At 42.6% G+C, this 27,123-nt stretch overlaps 1 protein-coding gene across 4 annotated transcripts in view; it reads right to left on the bottom strand.

Annotated features, from left to right (window-relative positions):
- Positions 1–197: 197 nt before the first annotated feature.
- Positions 198–27,123, bottom strand: part of MCC (MCC regulator of Wnt signaling pathway) — a 523,846-nt gene continuing 496,920 nt past the window's right edge. For all 4 annotated transcript variants that reach the window (XM_077462268.1, XM_077462269.1, XM_077462270.1 and 1 more), the window contains 2 exons: positions 21,248–21,370; positions 198–9,619 (listed from right to left, as the gene is read on the bottom strand). In XM_077462268.1, the coding sequence (XP_077318394.1) occupies positions 9,439–9,619; positions 21,248–21,370 (304 nt within the window). In that variant the 3' untranslated portion in view covers positions 198–9,438. The remainder of the gene's footprint in view (positions 9,620–21,247; positions 21,371–27,123) is intronic.

The following is a 27,123-nucleotide window of genomic DNA, read 5'->3' as shown; positions in this document are numbered from 1 at the left end:
ACCAAACTGTAGTTTCAGACAAATTTAAATTTTTAAAAATACAAGCATCGGAAACGTTTTGGTGTATGGATGCAACATCATTCCAGTGAGAGTTTGCTTTAAGGGATACCACATTTGTTCCTGCACAAAAACGACTCTGATGATCTTTCTGAAAATGACAGCACATGGTATTCAAATAAAACTCGAGGCTTGCACAATTTCCATTTATGATTTATTCTGAATATAAGAACATTTGTAAAATAAACGTATTATAAATTGCTCTGTATAAATAAATGAAGTTTACTTTTTTTTACATTTTTGTATCAAACATAAAATGACCATTTGCAAGAAGCAAGAGTATTCAGGAAGGCATTGAGATACAGTATTTTTGTTGATTCCAGTCTGCAGTATAGACAACACTATACAAAATGTAAATAAGATGGAATCAATTTAGACACTGGCTGGCAAGGAATTATCTAGAAAAATATTAGGCTAAGTGGTGTAAAAAAAAAAACGTAACTAGATGCAGGGCCCCCGAAATAATGAGTCACATAACGGACATTTTTTATTTTTTGTAGATAGAAACTTAGAGACAACAATGAAAGAAAGCCCTTTACACTTTGTTATGTATTTTTTGCTTAGCTGTATGGTAGGTGTGAATGGGCCCATAGAGTTTTCCTTTGTTTTTACACTAAATTGTAGTGCATGGAAGTGAACCAGTCGCATAGGAACAAAACGTTTTCTACATGACATGCATTCTCCTGCAACAAACTGTTATAGATTTGCTATATATCAAAAGGGAGAAGTGTGCATAGGTACTGTATTGATATTGTATCACTTTCTGGGCAGTTTCCATGGACCCATCTTCTATTATTTAATGTAATGTAAACATAATGAATGGAAAATGTGGTGCAATAACCTACACTGAACTGAGCTTCAACAACAACAGTTTAGTCTCCAGACATGAATACATTGCTGCAGTTTCTTGTACTATCATATAAAATCATATAAAATCATATCATATAAAATCATTTCGCTTTTTTTTTTCTTTAAACATCTGACATTTTCATGCAGTTTGTGCATATGTTGGTATCTGAGAGAACCCCAGGGTAGTGGATTCTAAACACATCCAAACCTCAATTAAATGTACTTGCAGTGTAGTTGACAAAATCCATTGTGGGAACAATATAGTGCACACTGAAAGCCAATTTCAAAAGTCTGTAACTAAACTGCTCAGGAAAATAAAGTGGCGACTTACTCACATCACTTTATTACCATTATGGTGAATAGGGTTGATTCAGAGTGAAAATTTCCCTAGCAATCAATCCAGCTGGGGGGGGGGGGGGGGGGTAGCCATACAGAAAATAAAATAAAGAGGGACCTTATCTGCATACTTCCAAGTCAGGGCCTCAAAATAGTGAAGCCAGAGGGACATGAGTTGCAAACATCTAGCATTGGTCAGTAATGACATCCTCCATGTTTCGCATTGGCTTGTTGTATGATGTAACAAATGTAAATTGAAGCCCCCACACCACTGCTAAAAGGTTCAGATATGAAGTTACTCCAGTAAAGGTCAGGGGAATCTTTCAAAAAGTAGCTAGGTTGTTTTGGGGGTACAAAACCAACACCATCAGGATTTGAGACTAGAAACAATATAATTGGTTGCCACCTAACCAGCTGCAATTACCTGCACTTGTAATCACACTGGAGGAAATACAATACAATGTCCAGTTTACTTCTTGTTTTCAGTCTTAAACCCTGATAAAGGAGTCATTATTTCAGGTGGATAATTTTTTTTTTTTTATTGTTGTTCCCCCTGACCTTAACTGGAATCATATTACATTTTAGTAGTGGTGTGGTACTTCACATTTCTGTAATATTATACTTCATGCCAAGGAGACCACTCAGAGCCTCGTGCAAGTCAAAACATAAGTATTCTTAAAGCTACTTCCATCACCATTCTAAGCCTATTCTATCTACCCTGTAAACAGAAAGATGCCTATACGCACTTATTCTGAAGTTGCTCTAGTCTGGTCACACGATCTCTCCAGTGCCAACTTCTTTGTAGAAGGGATCCCAATCACTGACTCTGGGTAGAGAGCCTGGGCGATGTCTTTAACCATAGCATAGGCTTACTATGGGGCTGCTGTTTCTCCTTTTTTTTTTACCGAAGCTGGTGCTGGGATCTGCACAGCCCTGCCATCAATTCAAGGGGGATGTATTGATAGAGGAACTCACAAGGTGGTCACTGCAATTGTATTTTATCTAGACCTTTCTTCCAGCATCATAACAGAAGTTCTGCACAAATCTGGGGTATACAAATGCCCCTTTTTCATGTATCACTGTTGGTGCATTTTCTTTTTTATTCAAAAGGTAGCCTATGCCTTTAACCTTGATGTTAACCTTATATAGTTAGGTTTTCTGGGCTGGTTACCTAGACTGAATGCTGGGGAATCTTTGTACAGTGCATTGCCTTACCCATGTGTTCCTGGCAGCTGAGGGTTATAAATGGATATGAGACCATGCCAGTCTTCTTAATTACAGGTATACACTGGATGTCTTCAGCTGCATTCCAGGAGTCTGGGCTTCTGGTTTGTTGTTGCTGAAACTTTGAGGATGGGTCTAAGCACAGATAGGGTGATTATAAAGAGAGCAATGTGGCTTTACATACACACACCGGCCACTTTATTAGGTACACCTGTTCAATTGCTTGGTAATACAAATTGCTAATCAGCCAATCATATGGCAGAAATTCAGTGCAGTTAGGCATATAGATGTAGTGAAGACAATTTGCTGAAGGTCAAATCAAGCATCAGAAAGGGGGCTTAAATGACTTTGAACATGGCATGGTTTTTGGTCTTTCAGAAACTGCTGACCTACTGGGCTTTTCACGCACAACCATCTCTAGGGTTTACAGAGAATGGTCCAAAAAGAGAAAATCTCCAGTGAGCAGCAGTTGTGTGGACAAAAATGCCTTGTTGATGGCAGAGAATGGACATACTGGTTCAAGATGATAGAGACACAACAGTAACTCAAATAACCAATCTCAACATGCACAGCATATTGAACTCCGAAGCAGAAGGGCTACATCAGCCGAAGACCACACCGCGTGCCACTCCTGTCAGCTCAGAACAGGAAACTGAGGTTACCATTCACACAGGCGCACCAAAATTGGACAGTAGCAGACTGGAAAAAAATTGCCTGGTCTGCAGAGTCTCACTTGCAGCTGCAACATTCAGGTGCTATGGGCAGGATTTAGCATAAACATGAAAGCATCTGTCCAACCTTGTATCAACGGTTCAGCCTGGTGGTGGTGGGGTAGGGGATACAACTTTAGCATAATTTAAACGCCACGGCCTACCCGAGTATTGTTGCTGACCATGTCCATCCCTTAAGGATTACAGTGTAACCATCTTCCAATGGCTACTTTCAGCAGGATAATGCACCACGTCACAAAGCTCAAATCAGCTGAAACCGGTTTCTTGAACAAGACAATGAGTTCACTATACTCCAATGGCCTCCACAGTCACCACATCTCAACCCAATAGAGCACCTTTGGGATGAAGTGGAACAGGCAATTTGCATAATGGATGTGCAGCTGACAAATCTGCAGGAGTTGCGTGATGCTCTCATGTCAATATGGACCAAAATCTCTGAGGAATGTTTCCAACATTTTGTTGCATCTATGCCATAAAGCATTAAGGCAGTTCTGAAGGTTTTTTTAAAAAAAAAAAAAGGGGGGGGGGGGGGTCGAACCTGGTTCTAGCTAGGTATATTGACTAAAGTGGCCGCTGAGTGTATATTCGCAAAGACACAGAGCCCTCAGGCTTTCACATTGGAGTGAATGGAACTGCTTTTTACAGGCGCTATTTTTAGGACTTGAAAAAATCTGGCAGTGTGAATGAGGTCTAAGACGTTGGGCAGGGCTGACAACACTTGGTCCACAAAATACTGTGTGTTGTCAGCCCATCAGGGCTTAAGAGCGGAGTACATTTTTGGCAGTCCAATATTTTTCTGCACTTACGAGGTCCTTAAATTGATGAAGAATGGGGTAATGAGCATTGCAGAGATGTACTACATATGTTTTTGTGCCTTGACATACACTTTAAGTACAGTCCACCTTAGTTTGGTCTATAGTGTTAGCCATTTCTGCACCGCTGTCATGTTATTCACGATGTAAGTTCAATTTTAGAGTCTTTGGGTGGTACATGCAGCATATAGTTTTTTATCTACTAAACATTTACTAGAGCTAATGACATTTAAAGTGCATTTTCATTTCACAAGGAAGGTACTCCTCATAATGGGCTGGCTAAAAGTACCAGCATTATAGGGACATACATGTATACTAACTAGATTTACATTTCGCCACAGCTCCAAGGATTACATAAAATCAATCACTGGAGCTGGTATGGTGACTCTCTGCTTAGACCACAAAATGTCTCCTTTCAGAAGGTTTTAGGGCAGTTTCATTGTAAAGCCTCATACACACTATCAGATTGTCTGCTGATTTTTTCCTTCAGATTTACCAAAACCATGTAGTAGAAGGGCCTGCCTGATTACATACAAACTGAAACTCCTAAGGTTTGAACTCATATTACATGGTTTTGGTAAATCTGAAGGAGAAAAATCAGCAGAAATTCTGATAGTGTGTATGGGGCTTAAGGATCAGTCTAACAAAACTGAAATCTCACTCACTGGTGAGCTTTGGAGGGGGGTTGAAGCCCCCACTCATATTGTAAGGGACACTATTGGCAAATTTACCACATTGTGAAATGGAGAGCAAGTAGCCTCCTAACACTGCGATAAGATGGATGCAACTAGTAACAGGTACAGTGCTTTCTACAGGCATACAATGGATATAAAATGTCTACACACCCCTGCTAAAATGTAAAGTTTCTGTGATGTAAAAAAATTAGGCGAAATCATTTCCACCTTTTCCAACCTTTTAAGTGGTTGTAAACCCTCCCTATTGACTTAATTATGGGTAGTGGAAATATCTCCTAAACGTGCTCCGTTTAGGAGATATTTCACTTGTAGCGTGCCCATGATGTAATGGGCACATGTGCTGTGAAGAAATGGACCTCCGTGCCATTTCTTCCCCCAGAGTGTGTCGTTACTGACGGCTCCAACACACATGGGAGTGACGTCACGCGGCTCCGGCCAGTCACAAAGTACCGCGGCCCCCGGAAGGAAGAGGGGCAAGGATGGATGCGGCCTGCACAGGGGACAGCGATGGATTTGTTTGCAGGTAAGCGCCACATAATGGGCTTGTATGCATACTAGCCCATTATGCTTTTAACTTGAAGGCTTTGCAGGGAGCAAAAGAGGAAGTAAAACCCACAAGGGGTTACTTCCTCTTTAATGTAACCTATAAACTGTACAACTCAATTAAAGGACAAACTGAATTTTTTTTTGGTGGGGGGTAAAACTAAGCATAAGTGTGCACACCCTCTTATAACCGGGTATGTAGCTGTGTTCAGAATTAAGCATGGTAAATAGGAGTCAGTACACACCTGCCATTATTTAAAGTGCCTCTGATTAACCCAAAATAATGTTCAGCTGTTCAAGTAGGTCTTTCCAGATATTTCCTTAGTCACATACTACAACAAAAGCCATGGTCCGCAGAGAGCTTCCAAAGCATCAGAGGGATCTTATTGTTAAAAGGTATCAGTCAGGAGAAGGGTACAAAAAAATTTACAAGGCATTAGATATACCATGGAACACAGTGAAGACAGTCATCAAGCGGAGAAAATATGGCATAACTGTGACACTACCAAGAACTGGACGTCCCTCCAAAATTTATGAGAAGATGAGGAGAAAACTGGTCAGGGAGGCTGCCAAGAGGCCTACAGCAACACTGAAGGAGCTGCAGGAATATTTGGCAAGTACTGGCTGTGTGGTACATGTGACAACAATCTCCTGTATTCTTCATATGTCTGAGCTATGGGGTAGAGTGGCAAGATGGAAGCCTTTTCTTATGAAGAAAAACATCCAAGCACTGCTAAATTTAGCAAAAACACATCTGAAGTCTCCCAAAAAGCAGGTGAGAAAATGTGTTATGGTCTGATGAAATCAAGGTTGAACTTTCTGGCCATAATACCAAAAGATACGCTCGACACAAAAACACCACTGCACATCAAAAGAACACCATACCCACAGTGAAGTATGGTGGTCGCAGCATCATGCTTTCGGGCTGTTTTTCTTCATCTGGAACAGGGGCTTTAGTCAAGGTAGAGGGAATTATGAACAGTTCCAAATACCAGTCAATATTGGCACAAAACCTTTGGGCTTCTGCTAGAAAGCTGAACACGAAGAGGAACTTTATCTTTCAGCATGACAACGACCCAAAGAATACATCCAAATCAACAAAGGCATGGCTTAACCAAAAGAAGATCAAAGTTTTGGAATGGCCCCACCAGAGCCCAGACCTGAATCGAATTGAAAATCCGTGGGGTGATCACAGGCGATGCCCTCACAATCTGACAGATTTGGAGTGTTTTTGCAAAGAAGAGTGTACAAATATTGCCAAGTCAAGACATGCCATGCCATGACTCAAAAAGATTTAGTGCTGTAATAAAATCAAAAGGTGCTTCAACAAAGTATTAGCCTAACCACTTACCGACCGTCGCACGACATGGGTCCCTTTTTTGAAGAGGGATATCTCGGTAACGGTAGGAGCTGCTGCCACAGCCGAGGTATCCATCTCTTGAGGCGGCAGTTCGGTAAATAATAATAATGGTGGTCCCTGCGGCAGATTCGCTGCGAGATCAGTTATCGGCGGCAGGAGAGGTGCCACCTCCCCACCCGCCGCTCAAAACGTCACTTCTGCCCATACGTCTTAAAAGGCACATTTTTTCAATGTCCTTTTTTCAAATGACAATTTTTTTATTGCATTTAAGACCAAATATGAGATCTGAGGTCTTTTTGACCCCAGATCTCATATTTAAGGAGGACCTGTCATGTTTTATTTTTCTATTACAAGGGATGTAATAGGAATAAAAGTGAACGCATACGTGAGTGGCGCCCGCATATGAAAACGGGGGTCAAACCACACGTGAGGTATTGCCGTGATTGCAATAATTCTAGCCCTAGACCTCCTCTAACTCAAAATATGCAACCTGTAGAATTTTTTAAACGTCGCCTATGGAGATTTTTAAGGGTAAAAGTTTGACGCCATTCCACAAATGGGCGCAATTTTGAAGCATGACATGTTGGGTATCAATTTACTTGGTGTAACATTATCTTTGATAATTTATAAAAAAAATTGGGCTAACTTTACTGTTGTCTTTTTTTTTTACGCAAAAAATGAATTTTTTTTCCAAAAAAAAGTGCAATTGTAAGACCGCTGCACAACTACGGTGTGACAAAAAGTATTGCAATGACCGCCATTTTATTCTCTAGGGTGTTAGAAAAAAAATGTATAATATTTGGGAGTACGAAGTCATTTTCTAGAAAAAAAAAAAAGTGTTTAATCCACTTCAGCCCTGGAAGGATTTACCTCCTTCCTGATCAGAGCACTTTGTGATTCGGCACTGCGTTGCTTTAACTGACAATTGCACGTGTGACGTTCCTCAGTTTAGGCCGATTTGTTTTTTTTCACCAAACAAAATGTAAAAGAAAACGTAACGCTCAATAAATAAATTATTGATTGGTTTGCACAAAAGTTATAGCGTCTACAAAATAGGGGATAGTGTTATGGCATTTTTTATTAATATTTTTTTTTTTTTTTACTAGTAATGGCGGTGATCAGCGATTTTTATCGTGACTGCGACATGGGACAACTTTGACACATTTTTTGGGACCATTGCCATTAATACAGTGATCAATGCTATAAAATTGCATTGATTACTGTAAAAATATCACTGGCAGTGAAAGGGTTAGCCACTAGGGGGCTGAGAGGGGTCAAGTGTGTCCTGGGGGAGTGTTTCTAACTGCCTGGGGGATGGGCTAGAAGTGGCACGACACTGATAGCTTCTGCCGATGACAGGGAGCAGACGATCAGTGTCCTGTCACTAGGCAGAACGGGGAAATGCGGTTTACATCCGCATCTCCCCGTTCTACAGGTCTGTGACACAATCGCGGGTATCCCAGCGGCGATCGAGTCCTACGGGCACTGTCACGGAGCTCGCGGCAGTTGCACGCACGACGGGAAATTCAAAGTAACGTACGGGTGCGTTACTTTGCCCAGCCGTGCCATTCTGCAGACGTATATATGCTGACAGTGGTCGGCAAGTGGTTAACTTGTAAACACTGAGTCTGAAAAAAGGCCTGGTCCTTAAGTGGTTAAGGGTATGCACATTTATGCAACCATATTTTTTATTTTTACCTCCCTGCAAATAAAATATTTCAATTTGTTGTTCAACTGAGTTGTACAGTTTATAGTTCACATTAAAGATGGAAAAAGTTCTAAAATGGTTTATCTTTGACTTTTTTTTATCATCACAGAAACCAGACATTTTAACAGGGGTGTGTATACTTTTTATATTCACTGTATTAATAAGTGTGCATGCGAGTCAGACCATCAGCATCTACCCAAAACTGACCATGGTGACAATTTAAGATTTCAAAAATGGAATCAGATGTAGTATGTTGAAAAAAGGTTTTTGGAAAGTTACACAACCTATGAAAACGTTTTTGTTAAAACTGGCCCGTGGCGTCCCAATTATACAATGATTGGACCAGAGCCATGGGCAGAGTTTGCACACTTCAAATCTGCTCTGCCAACCAGTGTCTTTTTTGGCCATCTACTAAGCAATGATTGCCTGTACATGCTATTCTGACATATTACAATGTATGCGGTCACGTACACCTTGGAAAACCCAGTATTGTTTATATATTAAGCAACACATAAAAAAATATGAATATTGATTAAAAGCCCCCAATAAAAAAAAAAAAATCAAAGCACTTGTACTCACAGTGTACAATGAAACACACTTAGCCTCTGTACTCATTATTGTAGGGTATTAAAGCTGCAGGGTGCTATCTTATCAAGCACCTGAGTTGAGGCAGTGTGATGTATTGGTTGAGGATAGCGGAGATGTGGCTCTCCAGCTGGGAAATACCTTTTTATTTTTTCTGCTGGTAGTCATCTTAGGACAGCACCTCGCAGGGTCCCAAAGTCCTTGTGTCCATAAAGTGAAAGAAAATGAAGGTGCATTGAAGTTTCTGAAGTTGTCTCCCATTCCACACACAGCGCACTATCTGCTTGCTGTGACATTTTTGGCACACACCAGTGTCTTACAAATAAAAAAGGACTTGTCAGGTATATCACTGGAGGTGAAGTGTACATCATAATAAAGTTAATCCTGCACAGAAGGCTTAAAAGCTTCATATTTAAAGGTGGAGTGTAAATGTTTGTTTTATCCAGTCACAACCGGGAGCCGACTGCCAGAGCGCGAGGGAGTCATCAGTCTGTATTGCAGGCATAGCTATGGCACATACATGACTCCACTATTGTCTTCACAGTGATGTCTCATTGGCATGAGGTCTGGAGTTCTCCTCTTCTAGTAATGCTATTCTCTGCTTCAGCATCCGCACTTGGGTCTCATGTCTCTCCACCATGGCCATCATCTGAGATTCCAACTTCTTCAGCTTATTCTGATGCTTCTTCTTGGCTTTTTCATATGCTGCTACCAGGTTGCTGTTCAGAGAAGAAAATTATCTTAATCATACTGTACAGGAGCCAGGCATTATAGGCTGCTACCTTCAAGTAATTGGGCACTCTTTAGGTTTCTGGATCTCTTCCCCCTTCCAGAGAAATCATTATATGCTTAAAGCCTAACTTCAGGATTACTTTCACTTTTAATAGTTTGTTTGGGCCTGCTTGGCTCAAACCAACTATTTCCCTTACTATTAGAGATGCACTGGCTTTCAGCACTGTATAAAATATAAACTGTATGTAGCATCAGCTATGTACAGTATACCATGCTGTGTTTTCCCGCAGTGGTACAGAAACATCCCCTCTGCTACTGGAAAAAACTGAGTCTGGCTGAAGGCTGCTCAGCCATTCACAGGAAGCCTTGTATTTTATCAATGAATACAAGGCTTTATCTGATTGGCTGAGGTGAAGATCATGGAGCCACCTACCCGCTTCTAAAACTCAGTCAATTAGAGAAGCCTTATATTTGCTGATAAAATACAAGGCTTCCTGTGAATGGCTGGGCAGGACTTATGCAGACTAAAATTTGCTTGAGCAGCAAATGGGAAGTCCCTGTACATCTGCTTGAACACAATGCTACATACAGTCTATACAGCATTGAAAGCAGGTGCCTCTATTAGTACCGAAAATCATTTGCGGAAGCTTGGCTCAGACAAACTAAAGTGAAAGTAAACTAGAAGCTAAAATGTAATTTATTATTTTACTTGAAATTCTTCAATCAACTCTTCATGATCTGCTAATGCAATAATAGAATCAGCAGGACTCTAAACAATTAAATACACTGATGTACTGTGCCTTGAAAAACTATTTATACTCATTGAAATTTTCTACATTTTATCATATTACAACCAAAAAATAGGATTTTTATAACAGCTTACCTGTAAAATCCTTTTCTTAGAGTACACCACGGGACACAAAGCCACAGTAATTACTGTATGGGTTATATGGCACTTTCAGGTGATTAACACTGGCACACCCTAGACAGGAAGTTCAATTCCCCATATAACCTCTCCCCTTACCAGGAGTAACTCAGTTTTGTAGCAAAGCAATAGACGTGTAACCAGAAAGAGGGGAGGGACCTCTGTGTCCCTTGATGTAATCCAAGAAAAGGATTTTACAGGTAAGCGGTTATAAAAATCCTATTTTCTTTATCGTACATCACGGAACACAGAGCCACAGTAATTACGGTATGGGATGTCCCAGAGCAATGCCACCTGAAGGGAGGGCATACAAACAAAAGTAGGGTGCAATCAGACCCGAGGACCTATACTGCCGCCTGCAGTACACAGCGCCCAAAGGCGAGATCTTAATGCCTTCTTACATCCACCTGATAGAATCTGGTGAATGTATGGACTGAAGACCAGGTTGTGGCCTTGGAGATTTGAGCCATGGAGGCTTGCGATGCACTGCCCACGAAGCACTAACAGCCCTGGTGGAGTGTGCTTTGATTTGAAAAGGTGGAACCTTCCTCTTCAAGCCATAAGCTTGAATAATTACTTGCCGAATCCATTTGGCAATAGTGAATTTCGACGCTGCCTGTCCTTTCCTAGGACCTTCAGGCAACACAAACAAAACACCCGTTTTCCGCATCTGAGCAGTCGCCAAATAGATTTTGACTGCTCTCACTACATCAAAAGAATGTAGTGACTCTTCTTCCTTAGAACAGGGTTCTGGAAAAAATTAAGGTAAAACAATATCCTGGTTTAGATGAAAACCTGAAACCACCTTTGCCAGAATGCTAGGTTGAGAATGCAATATTATTCTATCCTTGTGAATGATTAAATATGGCTCTTTACAAGAAAGAGCCACCAACTCTGATACCCTTCTTGCAGAAGAAATGGCTACCAGAAAAACTAGCTTCCTTGTCAAAAGGACCAAAGGAATATGTCATATCAGCTCAAAAGACTGTTTCTGTAAAGGCGACAGAACTAAATTCAAGTCCCAGGGGTTCAGGGGTGCTCTAAGCCGGTTACCCCCTGTATAAAGCTTCGGACCAAAGAATGCGAAGCAAGCGGACGTTGAAACAATACCGATAATGCAGAGATATGGCCCTTGATAGTATTCAAGGCCAGTTTCATCTCTAGCCCCATGTGCAGAAAGGCAAGAATTCTACTTAAGACATACTTCCTAGGATGCCAAACTCTGGATTCACACCAGGAAACATATGCCTTCCAGACTCTATAATAAATGACTCTGGAAGCTGGCTTCCTTGCATTAATCAAGGTAGATATCACTGAGCCTGAAAGTCAATGATTCTTCAGAATGTGGGTTTCAATAGCCAAACCATTAAATTTAGCGTTTGTAAAGTAGGATGGGACACTGGTCCCAGCGATAGCAGGTCTGGACGTGGTGGTAGGGGCCATGGGGCCTATCAAGAGCAGGTCATCCAGGTATGCTATTATGGTTATACCTGGAGTCCTTAATATGGCCATAGGGAGGGCCAGAAGTTTTGTAAACACCTGAGGTGTAGTAGCTAGTTCGAAAGGCAAGGCTACAAACTGAAAATTATGTTTTTCTACTTCAAAACGCAGATACTTCTGGTGAGCAGGGAAAATGGGTATATGCAGGTATGTATCCTCGATGTCGATTGATGCCAGAAGTTCTCCTTGTAGGATGGAAACTACTGATCAGATTGAATCCATGTGAAGAGACACAATTTTCAGGAACCAGTTTAGATCTGTGAGATCTAGAATGGGTCTGACATCCCCATTTGGTTTTGGCACCATGAAAAGGTTTATAAAACCCCAACCCCTGCTCTTCCATGCGGACCACCGTGATCACTTTTTGCGACAAAAGTCAGTCTAACGCTAGAAAGAGAGACTTCTTTTTCTCTGGATCTTTGTGGACATTTGACCTAAGGAAACCTGCCAGACCCTTGAGAACTGCAGAGGTCTTCCCCCCACTCGAGTGAGCGGGGGTGCCCCTTCATAAAGAGGCTTTAGCGTTCTGTCTTGTGGGTTTCCTCCCCCGGGATTTCTTTTGTCCCTGGGGTTGACCCTGAGGTTTACCTCTTGAACCTGATGGTGGAGGCCGTCGCTACTGCCTGGAGGCTGATGCCCCTGGCACTGGAGAAAGAGCCTGTTTAAATGAGGGACGTTTACTCTTTTTCTTAACTGGCAAAAGGGTACTTTTCCCACTTGATATTTTTTGGATATATTTGTCCAAATCCAGTTTACCGCGGAAAAGAAAAAAAGCCAGGAGCTTTTTGCATGGCGCTTGGGCTGATCAATTTTTCAATCATAAGATTCTATGCATATGTACTAACCAATCGTAAGGCGAGAGGTGTGAAGAATAGAATCTCTGATTGCGTCAATTGCAAAACTCAGGGAAAACCTTGAGCACCTGTTTCAAATGCGCTCTCAAGGATTGACATACCCAAATTGCCACCACTGCAGGTTGAGACACTGAACCTGCCAAGGAGAAAATCACTGCGGACCAAGGTAATAGCCACCAAGAATGCAGCCTTCTGGAAAAACAAAGTTAAGGGAATCTCCCGATTATTCTCGAATGGAGGTTTCTGGAGAACCGATAGCACCAAGTTTAAATCCCATGGTGGCAAGAGAGACCGTACAGGGGGAGACACATGCCAGATTCCTTGAATGAAGGTACAAACTAAAGAGCGAGTGGCTAGGCGTCACTGAAAGAAGACAGCTGAGGCAGACACCTGGCACTTGATGGTGCTCAAAGCCAACTGTTGAAGAAAAGCTAAGATCCGAGCCACAGAAAAGGAGTAAGGATTAACACCAATCGACTCACACCAAAAAATGTACACTTTCCACGTACAATGGTATATATTATTATTAGTTGACTTACTCGCCTTCACCATAGTAGGGATCACTGATCTCGATAGTCCTCTATCTCTCAGTACCTGGCTTTCAATGGCTAGGCCATTGAAACCAGTTACTGTAAAGCAGAATGGAAGCTCAGCTCTCGGCACAACTGGTCATCCTTGAGAGGTAGCTTCCAGGGGACGTTTACGGGCACCAGAAGACTTTAGCTCTCGGTCCTTCACAGGCACCGCAGAAGGGGAAGGTGTTGGCCCCACAGTAGCACTAGGACGACTGCGGCATCTACCAGAGGAACTTACGAGATTGCCACGAGCCTCAGCTACTTCTTGTTGAACTGAATCTGCTGAATGGGCTGACGTTTAAGAAAAACTATTAACCTGGTCAGCATTCACTCCAGAGTTCGGACGTCACCCAAACCGTTACAGGAATTATATTCACACAAGGAGAGTACAGGGTCCCCCAAGTGGACAAATTATGTCCCCCTTTGTATCCCCAAAAGGTTCAATATGTGGGTCCCCTTGATGTTAACGAAAGAGTTCCATGAATCTGGAAACCAGTGAAGATGTCCCCCCACCCCAACAATGGGTGAGGGCAGACCTCCATGCTGAAGGAGTCTTGTCAGTGGATCCAAAGAAGCCTGCTCTAGGCTTAACAGACCAAGGTTGCTTGGAACTTCCCGAGGAACACTTGAGAGATCTGTTTACTTTATCTGCAGTCCAGGGAGCCTGCAAGAATTTCTTATGGGCTGAGAAGGAAGGCCCCATCTGTGACGAGGATAATTCCCTTTCCTAGATTGAGGCAGGAAGGTACTCTTCCCCCCACGACACCCTTAATGATGTCATCCAGGGTAGCCCCAAACAGGCGGTCACCCTGAAAGGGCAGATCAAATAGGTGTTTGTTTTTAGAAGCTTAATCTGCCGACCAATTAAGCCACAGCACAGGTCTAATCACCACCGCTGAAACAGAAAGCTTAGACAGCACAGGAGCTGCATTCAAGGCTGCATCACAAATATACTGCAACCCATGGACCAACTGCGACACCAGGGCTGAGGCCAAGACTGGATGCAATGCCAACCCAGCCATAGTAAACATGCTGCATGCCACAGCCTCCGCTTTCCTGTCAGCTGTGTCCTTAAAGGATGGGGAGTCGGGATCATGGTTGTTTTATTCAACCTGGAAACAGGAGGGTCCACCACTGGTGGGGTAGTACAGTTTTTTAAAAGTGATTATTCAAAGGGGTAGCGTACTGAGAAAGAATGGGCACAACCATTCCCCGGCATTGTCGCCCCTGCTATTCAACTGCTATATGCGCCCACTCACTGACATTATTGCTACACACAAACTAGCAGGCCAGATCTATGCAGATGACACGCAGATTCTGTCCGACAATGGGCCAAATATGCACCTTCAACTGAGAAATGGACTCCTTCATATACAAAAATGGATGGCCGATAACAAGCTAGGCCTTAATGAAGCAAAGACCGAAGTGATGCTGGTAGGCCCTCAATCAACCACCAATTTTCTCTTGACCTGACCCACTTCATTGTGCCCCATCCCAACGCCAACAGGTCAAGAACCTAGATATCTTTGACTCCTGCCTGTCATTTATACCTCACGCAAAACTCTGCATCAAAAATTCTAACTTCTATATAGAGACCTCGGAAAATGCCCTAACATATTTTTTCTTGGACTTCCATTGAAGTTGCAAAAAAAATTGCAAGCAACTCAGAATCAAGCTGCTCGTCTGAGCTCCGGATGCGCCAGAATAGACCACATCTCTCCCGTGCTGGAAAAACTGCACTGGCTTCCTATCGCCAAGCGAGTACTAGTCAAGGAAATGTGCTATATGCATAGGGCACACTGGAAACTGGGCCCAATTTATCTGTCTGAATGGGCCTCTCACTATGTACCGTCAAGACCATTCCAATCGGCCAACTTACTTCTCACAAAACCGACAATCAGCAGACTAAAATTTACTGGTAACAGACGCCTGGGTACAAAGGGCAATGAGCTGCGGAACTCCCTTCCAGCATCCCTAAGGTCCTTACCCTCCTCTCCTGAGTTTCAGGAAGGGTTTAAAAACCTTCCTCTTTATCCAGGCCTACGGATAATCTGATGAATAGGATTCGTGCAAAAAAACTGATTTTGTATGCCCTTTCTCCTCCCCCCATCTGGAGGGTTAGCCCCTCCCCCTCCCCTCCCTTTTCTCTATTTTACTTTACTTCTTCCATATTGGGTACCCTAGGCTCATTTTTTAACGTTCCATTGGAAATCTCAACTTGATTTTAGGGTCTCTGTGTGCCTAGACGCGATCCTAACGGAGCGCATTCAGCGCAGTACATATCCCATATCAAATCAAAGTCACCCTTTGTGGTCCCCAAACGTTTAGGGGTAAACCTATCAAATAAGGCAGATAAGGAAACACCTTTGGTGTGCGAGGTGACTCATGCGTACCAAAGGACAAGGTCAGTCGCATCCTCCATCTTTAGAGTCTCCCCGCATTCACCAGCGCTTTTCCACTCGCTACCGAGACTGCAGAGGACTAATTCTCACTATCGGACGGGTCAGGGGGCGAGATATTAAACACCCCGGACACGCCACATCTCCGGCGGCATCAGGCGCAGAATCAGATGAGACAGACTGAGCAGGGGAAGGCCGTGGACGCTTCCTCCTGGGTCTTTGCCCATGCACTACTTCCACCTGGGATACCAATGACTCAAGGACCGCCGTCAGCACAACCATGGGAAGCTTGGGTTTCCGAGGGACCTGCCGCCTCCATGACGGGATAAATGGGTGAGATGTGACCCTGAGGCTCTATAGGGAATAAGTTCCTGTAGTACAAAGGAACTTAGGTACCCTGGCCATTGGGTGTCCCTTAGTGGTGGTGCGAATCATCAGAGAGGGAGCTACACAAGGACCCTCAAAGACTCACCCTACCAGAGGAGCGCCGCAATTAGTACCCACCACCACCAACGTCCGTGTCCATTTCATATATCCCGGGACAGGAAGAGACGCATAAGGGAGGAAGAGGAGGATCTCTGGCATCTGCACGAAGTTCCATCATCAGCTACACAAACATGGCTGTAGGCCGGAGACCAGCCAAAAGGGAAAATGGCCGCTGTGATGTCATTGGACATGCCAAAACATGGCCACCGACCATTTGACATGGTGAAGCATGCTATCAGGATTCTCTTTGTGCCTTCAACAATCGCTGCACAGGGGACCCCCTTCCAAAAGGTACCGTACAGTACTCCACCAGCCTGGGTGAACATTTAAAGGGACACCACTGTGCACTCTGCACCGCTGCGCTCTCAGCACTGGGACCCTCAAACTGCAGACTACCTCACACTGCTCATATGGCACAGCATGAACATGAACCTAGGGGGTCTCCGCAGCACCCTCTGCATTGGAACCCCCCATACTGCCAGGGCAGGACACACACTACCCAGAAGGGGAATGGTGGGGGAGACCCCCAGGGGTCCCTGCTGCCTGCCCTGGGACTCTCACCAATCTGTGGGGGGAGTGCAGCTTAACCAAGGGACTTTAGAATGGGAGGAGGGATCCTGCAGGCAGGTCCGACCATCCCTGGAGGGTACCCGTGTCCAACCCGAGGAGGAGAGAGGGTACTGTACTTACCGATCCATGGTGCGGGTGACCCTCCAGACAGAACTCCTCATCACCGAAGTGGGGGGCTGACGGCCAAGGGACCGATGCGACACAGACCAGAGCTAGTTCATCTGCGACCCTGCGAGACGTTTAACTCCTGGGCCAGCCTCTGTCTGCTGAGGCTATGTCGCGGCTGACCTAGCGTGTAGCTCCGGTCTGCACACGCTCGCTGGCTGGACTCGGGAGACCACTGGATCTCGATTATCCAGCCCGTCACTCAGCCCGGCAGTTGACTGTAGATGTAACAGGAAAAATGCATGGAAAAAAGACAAAAAGCAAAAAAACTAGGTCCTTTCTCCCGACTAGACAGAAATAAACTGAATATCTAGAGCAGGGAGGAGGTTATATACTGAAGGAGGACAGCCCATTGGCATAGCCCTTGGAAGAAGTCAGTTGTGATGACACGGCATAGGGAGGAGCAACGTGCTGACGTCACCGCGTACTGCACTGGACCCGGAAGACGTGGGCAGCGTCTAATTGAGCCGGCCGGCTTGTTGATTTTAATAGAGCGCTTATGAGAAAGAATACATTTGTAAGTGCAATTCTTTATTTTATTTTAATAAATAGTGCGTGTACGAATTACACTATGGAGGCATTCTTGTTTTCCACATGGGGGAGGAATATTGCCTAGAAAACTCCGGTACCATCTGTGACGTTTCTGTGTTAGCCAATCTCTAGATTCTTGAAGTGAACCCCTGTCTGCGGAAGGAATACATGCTTGTGTAGATCTCCTTAAAAAGAGATCTTAAAATCTGGTAAGCGGCAGTGTGAATAGAGGTGGAGGATCTCTTTCTTGGAGCGGGCCATCACTTTTTGGGTGTATATTTGCTATGTGATGTCACAAGGAATAGACCATTAAGGATACAAACACATTTGGAGGACTACTTATATAGTTTATCTGATCGGATGTTTGGGAATTTATTTATATAGTTATTGATTAATTTAGTAATCGTTTTGGGGACTGTGCCATTTCACGGAATGTTCATAACTTTTTCATGTGCATATAATTTTTGTGTGGCAATTCATGTAAAAAACATTCTTTCAGCGCAGCTAACGGGCTTGGAATGGTATGTTAGTGTGGGTATCTCACATAATTTAGCTGCAGCAGTTGAATGAGTGGTTATTATATTTTTAGGGCTGTGCAGTATCACATTACCACAATTATAGCCAGTTTTTTTTTGCTCTGCCTAATTCTATTCCTGCGGAGGCAATATAACCCAATGGTCAAGATTAAGGAGGCACTGTGTCCGTCGAAGAAAGAGAAAGTTACATTTTGGTCTCATCTGACCAGAGCACCTTACAGGTTTGCTATGTCCCCCACATGGCTTCTCACAAAACGGGACTTCCGATGGCTCGCTTTCAAAAATGGCTTTCTACTTGCCTCCATGAAGGCCAAGTTTGTGGAGTGCACGTTGTCCTGCGGACAGATTTTTCTCACCCAAGCTGTGGATCGCTGAAGCTCCACCAGAGTTACCCATGGGCCTCTTGGCTGCTTCTCTGATTAATGCTTTCCTTGCCCAGCCTGTCAGTTTAGGTGGATGGCCATGTCTTAGTAGGTTTGCAATTGTGCCATACTCTTTCTATTTTCAGATGATGGATTGAACATTGCTCCGTGAGATGTTTAAAGCTTGGGATATTTTTTTTTTTATAACCTAATCCTGCTTTAAACTTCTCCACAACTTCTCCCTGACTTGTCTAGCGTGTTCCTTGGACTTCATTATGCTGGTTGTTCACTATGGTTCTCTAAAAAACTTCTCAGGGCTTCCTAGAACAGCTGTATTTATACTGAGATTAAATTACACACAGGTGGACTCTACTAATTAGGTGACTTCTGAATGCAATCAATTCCACTAGGTTTTAGGTAGGGATATCCAAGTAAAGGGGGCTGAATATAAATGCACGCCACACTTTTCACATATTTGTAAAAAAAAATTGAAAACCATTTATCATTTTCCTTCTACTTCACAATTATGTGCCACTTTGTGTTGGTCTATCACATAAAACACCAATAAAATATTTACGTTTTTGGTTGTAACATGACAAAATATGGAAAATTTCAAGGGGTGTGAATACTTAATGTCTACTTTCCCAGAAGTCAGCAGGTGGTTTAATAGTATGCATGGAGCCTTACGCAGTAACGCGGGCGCATTTAACCCCTTGTTTACTCCTTCTTGGGGGTTAAAAGCACCCCGCTAGCAGCTGAAAAGCACCACTTAAACAGCAGGAAAGCGCTGCTAAAACTAGCGGTGCTTTACTGCTAACGGACCCGCCACCCCAGTGTGAAAGCAGCCTAAAGGAATGGGGAATGCTCACATAAATTTGTGAAGACTCGCTTCAATTATCCAATCAAATGAAGAGAAGATTACTGTTTACGCCAAATATCCATTATCATGTGAAGTTGAAATAATTAAATATTCACACAAATAAAATAAATAAACTGCTGAAAACTGTTTTACATAAGTCCCCCTTGATCTAATCTGAACCTAAACCTGAGGCGGCACAGTGGTGTAGTGGTTAGCACTCTCGCCTAGCAGTAAAAAGGGTCGTTGGTTCAAATCCCAACCATGACACTACCTGCCTGGAGTTTGCATGTTCTCCCTGTGCCTGCGTTGGTTTCCTCCGGGTACTCCGGTTTCCTCCCACACTCCAAAGACATGCAGGAAGGTTAATTGGCTTCTGTCCAAAATTGGCCCTAGTATATGAATGGGGACCTTGGATTGTGGGCCCCTTGAGGGTAGGGAGCAATGTGAGCGTGCAATGTACAGGTATAGGGACAATTGTAGACACTCAGGTTGAACTGGGTGGAATGGTGTCTTTATTCAACCTTTGTAACTATAACTATGTAAACATTTATGGGAAACTGGAAGAAAAATATTACCTCACCTCTGTCAGTGTCCTTCTCTTCCTCCTCCTCTCCATCTGTATGTCCCTGATCTTCCCCAGGGCAGCCGCTCACCAGTGCCTGGATCATACACAGTGGGCATCTTCCCCGTGTCATGGAGCTTTGATCTGTATATCCTGGCGCACCTGTCGCCATTCTCCTTCCTCAGCGGCCGCTGTAGCAGAGTCCTGTCTCCTAGACCAAGTCTTGTGATAGACAGAACACTGATCCAATCAGAGTTCCTTCTATCACAGGACGCGTTCTAGGAGGCAGGACTTTGCTACAGTGACCACTGGAGGAGGGAGGAGGAAAACGGGCATGCCTGGATATACAGGTCAAAGCTCCATGACACAGCAGGAGATGCCCCTGTGTATGATCCACCCAAGACTGGCAAGTCTGCATTGATGGGGGACAGGGAGGCCTGATTGATGGTGGGCACAGGGAGGCTGCACTTGAGCACTGATGAGGCTGCATTTGATGGGCACAGTCTCGTTTGATGTGCACAGTGAGGCTTCATCTGATGGGCACTGGTGAGGCTGATGGGTTTTTGATTAAAACCACGGGCAGTAATAGTGATGCATAGCGAAATCGAATTGTTGACATGATCATCATAATCGAAACGTGAGACCAGTGAACATGAGCAGCTCTACTCCTAATATTGCATGTAACTCAGGCATGCCGGGATGGTTTATACTGGGCTGTCCTTACAACTTTGTAATACCAGTATACAATCTCACGAAGGCACAGCATGACCTAATGTACCTGAATCCTATAATGTAATCTAAGAAATTTTGCGGTAACTAAAAATGCTATTTTACAATTTATATCAAGATAAAGAACACTATACAAAGCAAAGAAAATGTCAACTTCCTTATAGCATGAACCTGTTCATGACAGAAAATGTTATAAGATGGTGAGACTATCTTGCTGTCCCAGAAAATATTTTCACCCTATAAGGCCTTTCCAAATAAAACCCAGACTAAAAAGCTTGCCCACATCTGCTTTTAGGAATAGGATTCACACAGCCACAGATACCTTTTTACGCGTTAACATTTAGAACTGCTCCCTATAGATTTAGGCTAGGAAACATATTCTAATTGCCAGTATTAAAGGACACTTCTTATACTATGGAAACTATCAGCTTAGTCATGGTTGCTGCACACCATTACTGCTCCTAGCATACAGAAATATTTCAATAAAGTATTGCAAACACATAGATCCCAAAGAGCAGGGATAAAGCTAACCTCTTAAACGAAATCTGGATCATTTACTGACCTGTTGGCTCTCTTTAGATCATTGACAAATTCTGCAGATTGCTGGTGTCGGATCTCACTACTTTTAGTGAGTCTTTCTAAGGCGCTAACCAGCTCCTGTGCTCTGGACTTCAGCTTCTTTTCCCTGTAATACAAAAAAAAAGGTTCCCATCAGTCAATCCTCATAAAAGATCAACATCTCGAAGATGCAAAAAAAAAAAAAAAAAAAGCGCAACACTCCAACAGCACCCATCATGTGCAGAAATCAGGTGCTAGCTTGGAGTCCATCACTCCTCCACACACAGCTCAATATAGTCCAGGGGAAAAGTCGCACACTGATGAGGTCTTCAAAGTCAAAACATTAATCAGCAGACACATTTCACCACAAGGTCCTGCCAACGCACTACTCCTCTAACATGTTTCACCTATTAGGTCCATTGGGTGAAATAGGTCAGGTGGTGTGGTCCCGGGGGCAGGACCTTGTGCTAAAGCTTGTCAGATGATTGTTTTGTCTGTGAAGACAAGAGTATACAGGTTTCCTCTTGGATTATACTAAGCTATATCAACTACATCAATATAAATGTACACAGAATAATTATTGCTACACCATCATCACTGTTTTGTGTTATAGTAAAGTGCATGCAAAGCCACTTTTTCTTCTTTCAGCTCTGGGTAAAGTGTGTTGGGTCTAGAACCTGTTTTTAATGCTGTCTGTTACACCCCCTTCCGGGTATCTGTCCTTGTAACCCATCTTCTGTTGCCCGAATCAGAGATACAGTAGCTTTGTTGTATATTTCCAAGGTTAAAAACATTACAGCCACACAAGAATTTTCTTTTGTGTGGCTGTAAGGCTTTTAACCTTGGAACTATACAACAAAGCTTCTAGATCTCCAATTCAGCAGTGGTGCAGGCATCCTTTTTCTTCTCTGCAAGTCTTCACTGTAGCAGCTTAGAGTTGGTGGACAAACCTGGAGCCATGTAGTGCGTTTTTGGGGACACATTTTCTTCAGATCAACAGATCAGGATACTCCAAACACCATTTCCCAGGTAGATCCCACTGTTTGGGGGCATGGTGTATGAAGTATCTTGATCTGCTGATTATTAAACTATCTGGAATATACATATATTGCTTTTGTGGTTAAGGATCTTGGAGTGCTGTTGCATCCCCTGTATGGATGGCAGGATTTGACTCCAGACCAGAACAGAGTTGGATTCTTGTATGAATATATTTTGCTCCTTATTTTTGAAGTTCTCTGCTTTTGAAGTAAAAAATTACAGACTATAATGGAGATTACACACCTTTTGAACTACTATCTTTAAGTCCCTCGGTTGTTGTTTTCTGAAAATTTCGACTCAAGCTAACTTTTTTGGTTTTACAACTTTGGGTTTTCCTATAAGGGATCTGTTCACATATTGACCAGATGAAGAGGTTTGAAATCTTAAAAACACATCTAATGTCAATTTGAAATAAGATTTCTGAACTTCATTTTGTAGATACTGGATATGGTGCTATATACAAGTTTAATATTTGTAGAAAACTTTATGATTTTATGCATTTACATTGTGGTACTACTTTTATATGCACATGAAAAATCTATAGCTACATTTTTTTTTCCGTTTTACATAAAATATTGCAACGCCAGAGACTATTACAGTGCAATAAAATATTGAAAATGTTATATACTGTGTATAAACTACACCAGAAGTAGAGTAAAATGGGCAGCTAAACAGAGAACCATTTAAGCTTATTAGGCTTAATGTACACAGGACGTTTTTACAACCTCTCCTAAATGATTTTACCTGACAGATCAAAACCCCCGTTTAAAATGTCCGCTTTGCCGCGTTTGCGTTTAGAAGTGTTTGAAAAAAAGTGTTTTATTTTAAATAGCCAAAAATGAAAAATGCCTGTAAACGAGATGCGGCTAAAAGCCGGTACCGTGTTTAGCCACGTTTGGTGTCTGAAACGTCTGAAGGCAAAAAATGAGTTCAGATGTCAAAGTTTCCAAGATAGCCTCTAAAGGCAACTGCCTAAAAGACCTTAAACGAACCTGTGTACATGTACCCATAAGATAACATTGGATGAGTTCAGGGGCAGCTGAAAAAAAAGCAGTCAACTGCCTCTGAACGTCCGTTTACCAGTGTACATGAAGCCTTGGCCTACACATGATTTTCTTCTAACAGCAATGTCAGACAAGAAAGGCCAGTTTTCAGAAAAAATCCCAGAATAATGCACAAATACAGGGCTAAAAACCACGCATGTAAAAATGTAATAATCCCATGTGTCCACCAGGTGTCACCATTTCCACAAGACCAGACCAGAGCACGCTATAATGGCACTTTTATTACCGGTACCTATGAAGGTTTTTACGAACCCATCTCTCAATGAGCAATTTTCATATTACCATTCAAGACACCAAAATTAAGTGGTTTGAAAAAATATATGCTAGAATCTAGGGTACTTTTTTTTTTTTTTTTTTTTTAAACTAAAATTAACCAGTGACTGAGCTAAGTGCTCCAAATGACATAATAGCATTGCAGGCACAACTGACATTACAGTGCACAACACAGATTAGTTATCTTTACCATTACACAACTTAAAGACAAATACATTTTTTTTGTTATAAAAGGATGTTAACAATACACAGAATATTATAAAACTACACACACAGTGCATTATTTTGCTTCTTTTTAATAACCATGTGCCTCCTTTTCTCATGGGCCCGGCAGTGCAAAAGTGATGTTTCAATGCCACTGAACTAGTACTAGCCATTAATATATGTATAACACCTAATCCTCGACAATAACCACACACTATGTACAATGCTAGTGCTTTTATACGTTAAACGTTGATCAAATCTATGGCATTATATAAACAAACATTCTGGGACAAACCATTGGTACTGACAAACATGCCAAATACACTTGACCTTAAAATAGTAATTTGATTGGTCACATTATGAGTCTGGGAACCTGGTTCATGCCTGTAACTGCACAGTTTGCCCACTAGGTGTCAGAGATGATTGTGTGTTGTGGCACAAAGACTATCAACTCATCTACAGAAAGCTTAGCAAAACAAAACACAGTATATGTGGCTATCTGCCAGGATAAGTGTGTGCCACTTGGAAAGGATTATTGTATGCATGGTATGATCAGCTTCTGCTCAGCCCACCCAGCAGATGTTTTGACTACTTGGCATCAGGACCATATTAAGGGAATAATTAGTTCACAATCAGTAGGTGGGACACTATCACCTCTATACTCATCACTGGCAGGTATGGGGCTACAAAGTGACATTTCACTATTACAGACAGCTGCTAGGCTCATATGTAAACCATAATTGCAGAAGAGTGTGTTGGAGTCTCTCTGTGGGGGGGAGCTGTCCCTAGTAAATGTCCATAGAAGTCATCATAGCAATGGAGGTGGTGTCCAAGAGTTACACTAAAAAATATATTTCAAGTGAGTGCTGGTGTGCAATATTTTGTACACCGGCCTTTTAGATCTCTCAGGGCCCCCTCTTTATGAGGTACCCCATCATCTCTAGATCAAAGGAATAGTAGCCAGTGTGCTTCTAAACAGACCCATAAGGAGACAAACAACCACCCATTTATTAATGTGATCTGCAGAACTAGAGAAATCCCACAACCACTGTGCTTTTTTTCTGCTGAAGTGCAAAAAAAAAATACAATATTCAACAAAGTGTTTCTGCTTAAAGTGTACAGTGCATCCTAAAAGTATTCACAGCGCTGTAGAATTTTGAGGAAAATAATGAATTTAATCCATTTTAGAATAAGGCTGTAACAACAAAATGTGGAAAACGTGAAGTGCTGTGAATACTTTCCGGATGCACTGTATCGAAAGTCAAATAATTTATTGCATTTCCAAAGGGATTTCCTCTCATGTTTACAAAAAAGTGAAAGGATAAATATATAACAGAGATGGGAAAAAATACCCGGACAATGATTATAAGGCCCAATTCACAAAATCTGGTTTTACCGCAGTTCTGCCTACATTTCCAAATTCCATGGCAACTGCTGCGAATTTGTGCATTTGGGTGCCAATCATCCTAAATGGCACCCCCAAACACTGCAATTTTGTTGCAATTGTCACTTGACAGAATAGTGCTGCCGACAGCAGCAAAGTGTGCCTTCACATGAAGCTTGGGCGACAAATATGCATAGGGCTGCCCTATGCATGACAGAATTGTGGGACAATCGCCCACACAAAACTGCAAGCGGGAAATGAAAGTGTGACTTGGACCTAACTATTCCCAACATTATAGCGACAATCTCCTTAGCGGGGACACGGACTAATAAATAGCTAACATTCAACATCCTGTCCCTTACAGTCAGCATAGAAGGGTGTGGCACTGTATAAATCAAAATAAAGAAATAACCAGCTCACTTAAAACACTCTGGGGGGAATTTGAGACTATAGCAGACAGAATCTAAAGCATAGTGAGCAATAAGCTTCTAGATTATGCTTTGAAAATAAAAACTAGAAGTCAATTGGTTGCTGCTATAGATTCTGGCTGCTCTAGTCTTTGTAAATTCCCCTCTACAAAGCTATGTGGAAGCCACACTGCCTTGTTTGTATTACTTACCTTACATGGAAGCCCCCGCTAGCTCATTATGTATTACTTACCTTAGATCGACGCCCCTACAATGGTCCTCGTTCACCGCTCCGACCTCGCTCCTGTAGTTACTTCCAGGTATAGCAGACTCTGGCACTGTGATTGGCCAGAGCCGCGATGACGTCACTCCCGCGCATGCATGCGGGAGCTGCCAATAACGGCACAGTCTAACTGAAGCAATGGCACGTACTTGCAATTGCTTCAGTGCACATGTGCTGATGACGTCAGCACATGCAAACACAGGGGATATCTCTTAAACCGTTCAGATTTAGGAGATATCCAGGCTACAGGTAGTTTTATATACTCTGTAATTGTAAATAATGAAAGTTATTGCCTGATAAACAGGTAATTTTAAGAAATGTAAAAAGTAGAAAAGTATTCCATAGGGGGTGTACAGGTGTGAGAGCTGAAGTTGTTAGTTGGGAACATGTTAAATGTTACACACTAAAAACAGGTGGAACATGTAACACGTTCCTAATGCTGCAGGCTCTCCCTGACTCGCTACTAGTGACAGTGTCTGGGATCTTCTCCCTGCACGTGCTGTATCACGCGGCTGAACATTCATTCTCAGATCTGTGAATGAATCAACTACAAGTACTGACAGCCTTTGTAGCTGTCAGCCTATAGTTCTCAATGAACTACCAGGGCGCCGTTACACACTCTCGGTAGTTCATTGTTTCTTCCTGTCATTGTTCAACGGGCTGCTCATATGAGGTACAGACAGCTTACACCTACAGTCTTGAAACAACTGCACTGCACCCCAGATCTTCTGATTGCAGGTGTAATAATTTGCAGGCCCCTAGTGCAAAAATAAAAGCACATTTTTTTACCTGCAAAAAGATGTGCATTTATTTTCTACAAAAAAGGTAAAATAAATTTAAAAAAAAACACAACGTATTCCTTTAAGGAATGATGACTATTTCTTTAATTTGCTGTAAAAATCTGACCGAGGTGATAGCCCCTCACCACTAACACAAAAAAAAAAAAATGTTCTGGCTTTAAATACCGATTAATAAATGTGGATGAAGTATCTTTCCTTTACACCCCTGTGCCAGCTACTAGTGTATAGCAGAGGCAAATATTTTGGAGCCTTTATTTCCAACAGTTGTTTCAGGCACACGAGGCCTTAATCTGAATTATGAACACCATGATATCCACGATCCAAAAGAAAAATGACATACTGAAACATAGTGAAAACTCTGTGTGTAGCAGCAGCAAGTGCTAAAAATCTAATGGAAAGTATGACAAAGAAGGCGACAAAGCGATTG

The sequence above is a fragment of the Lithobates pipiens genome, unplaced genomic scaffold (assembly GCF_037356315.1).
Source record: "Lithobates pipiens isolate NorthernLeopardFrog02 unplaced genomic scaffold, aLitPip1_a1.2 Scaffold_3, whole genome shotgun sequence".
Lineage (NCBI taxonomy): Eukaryota > Metazoa > Chordata > Amphibia > Anura > Ranidae > Lithobates > Lithobates pipiens.
The sequence above is the reverse complement of the archived record's forward strand: the minus strand, read 5'-3'. Positions and strand labels throughout refer to the sequence as shown.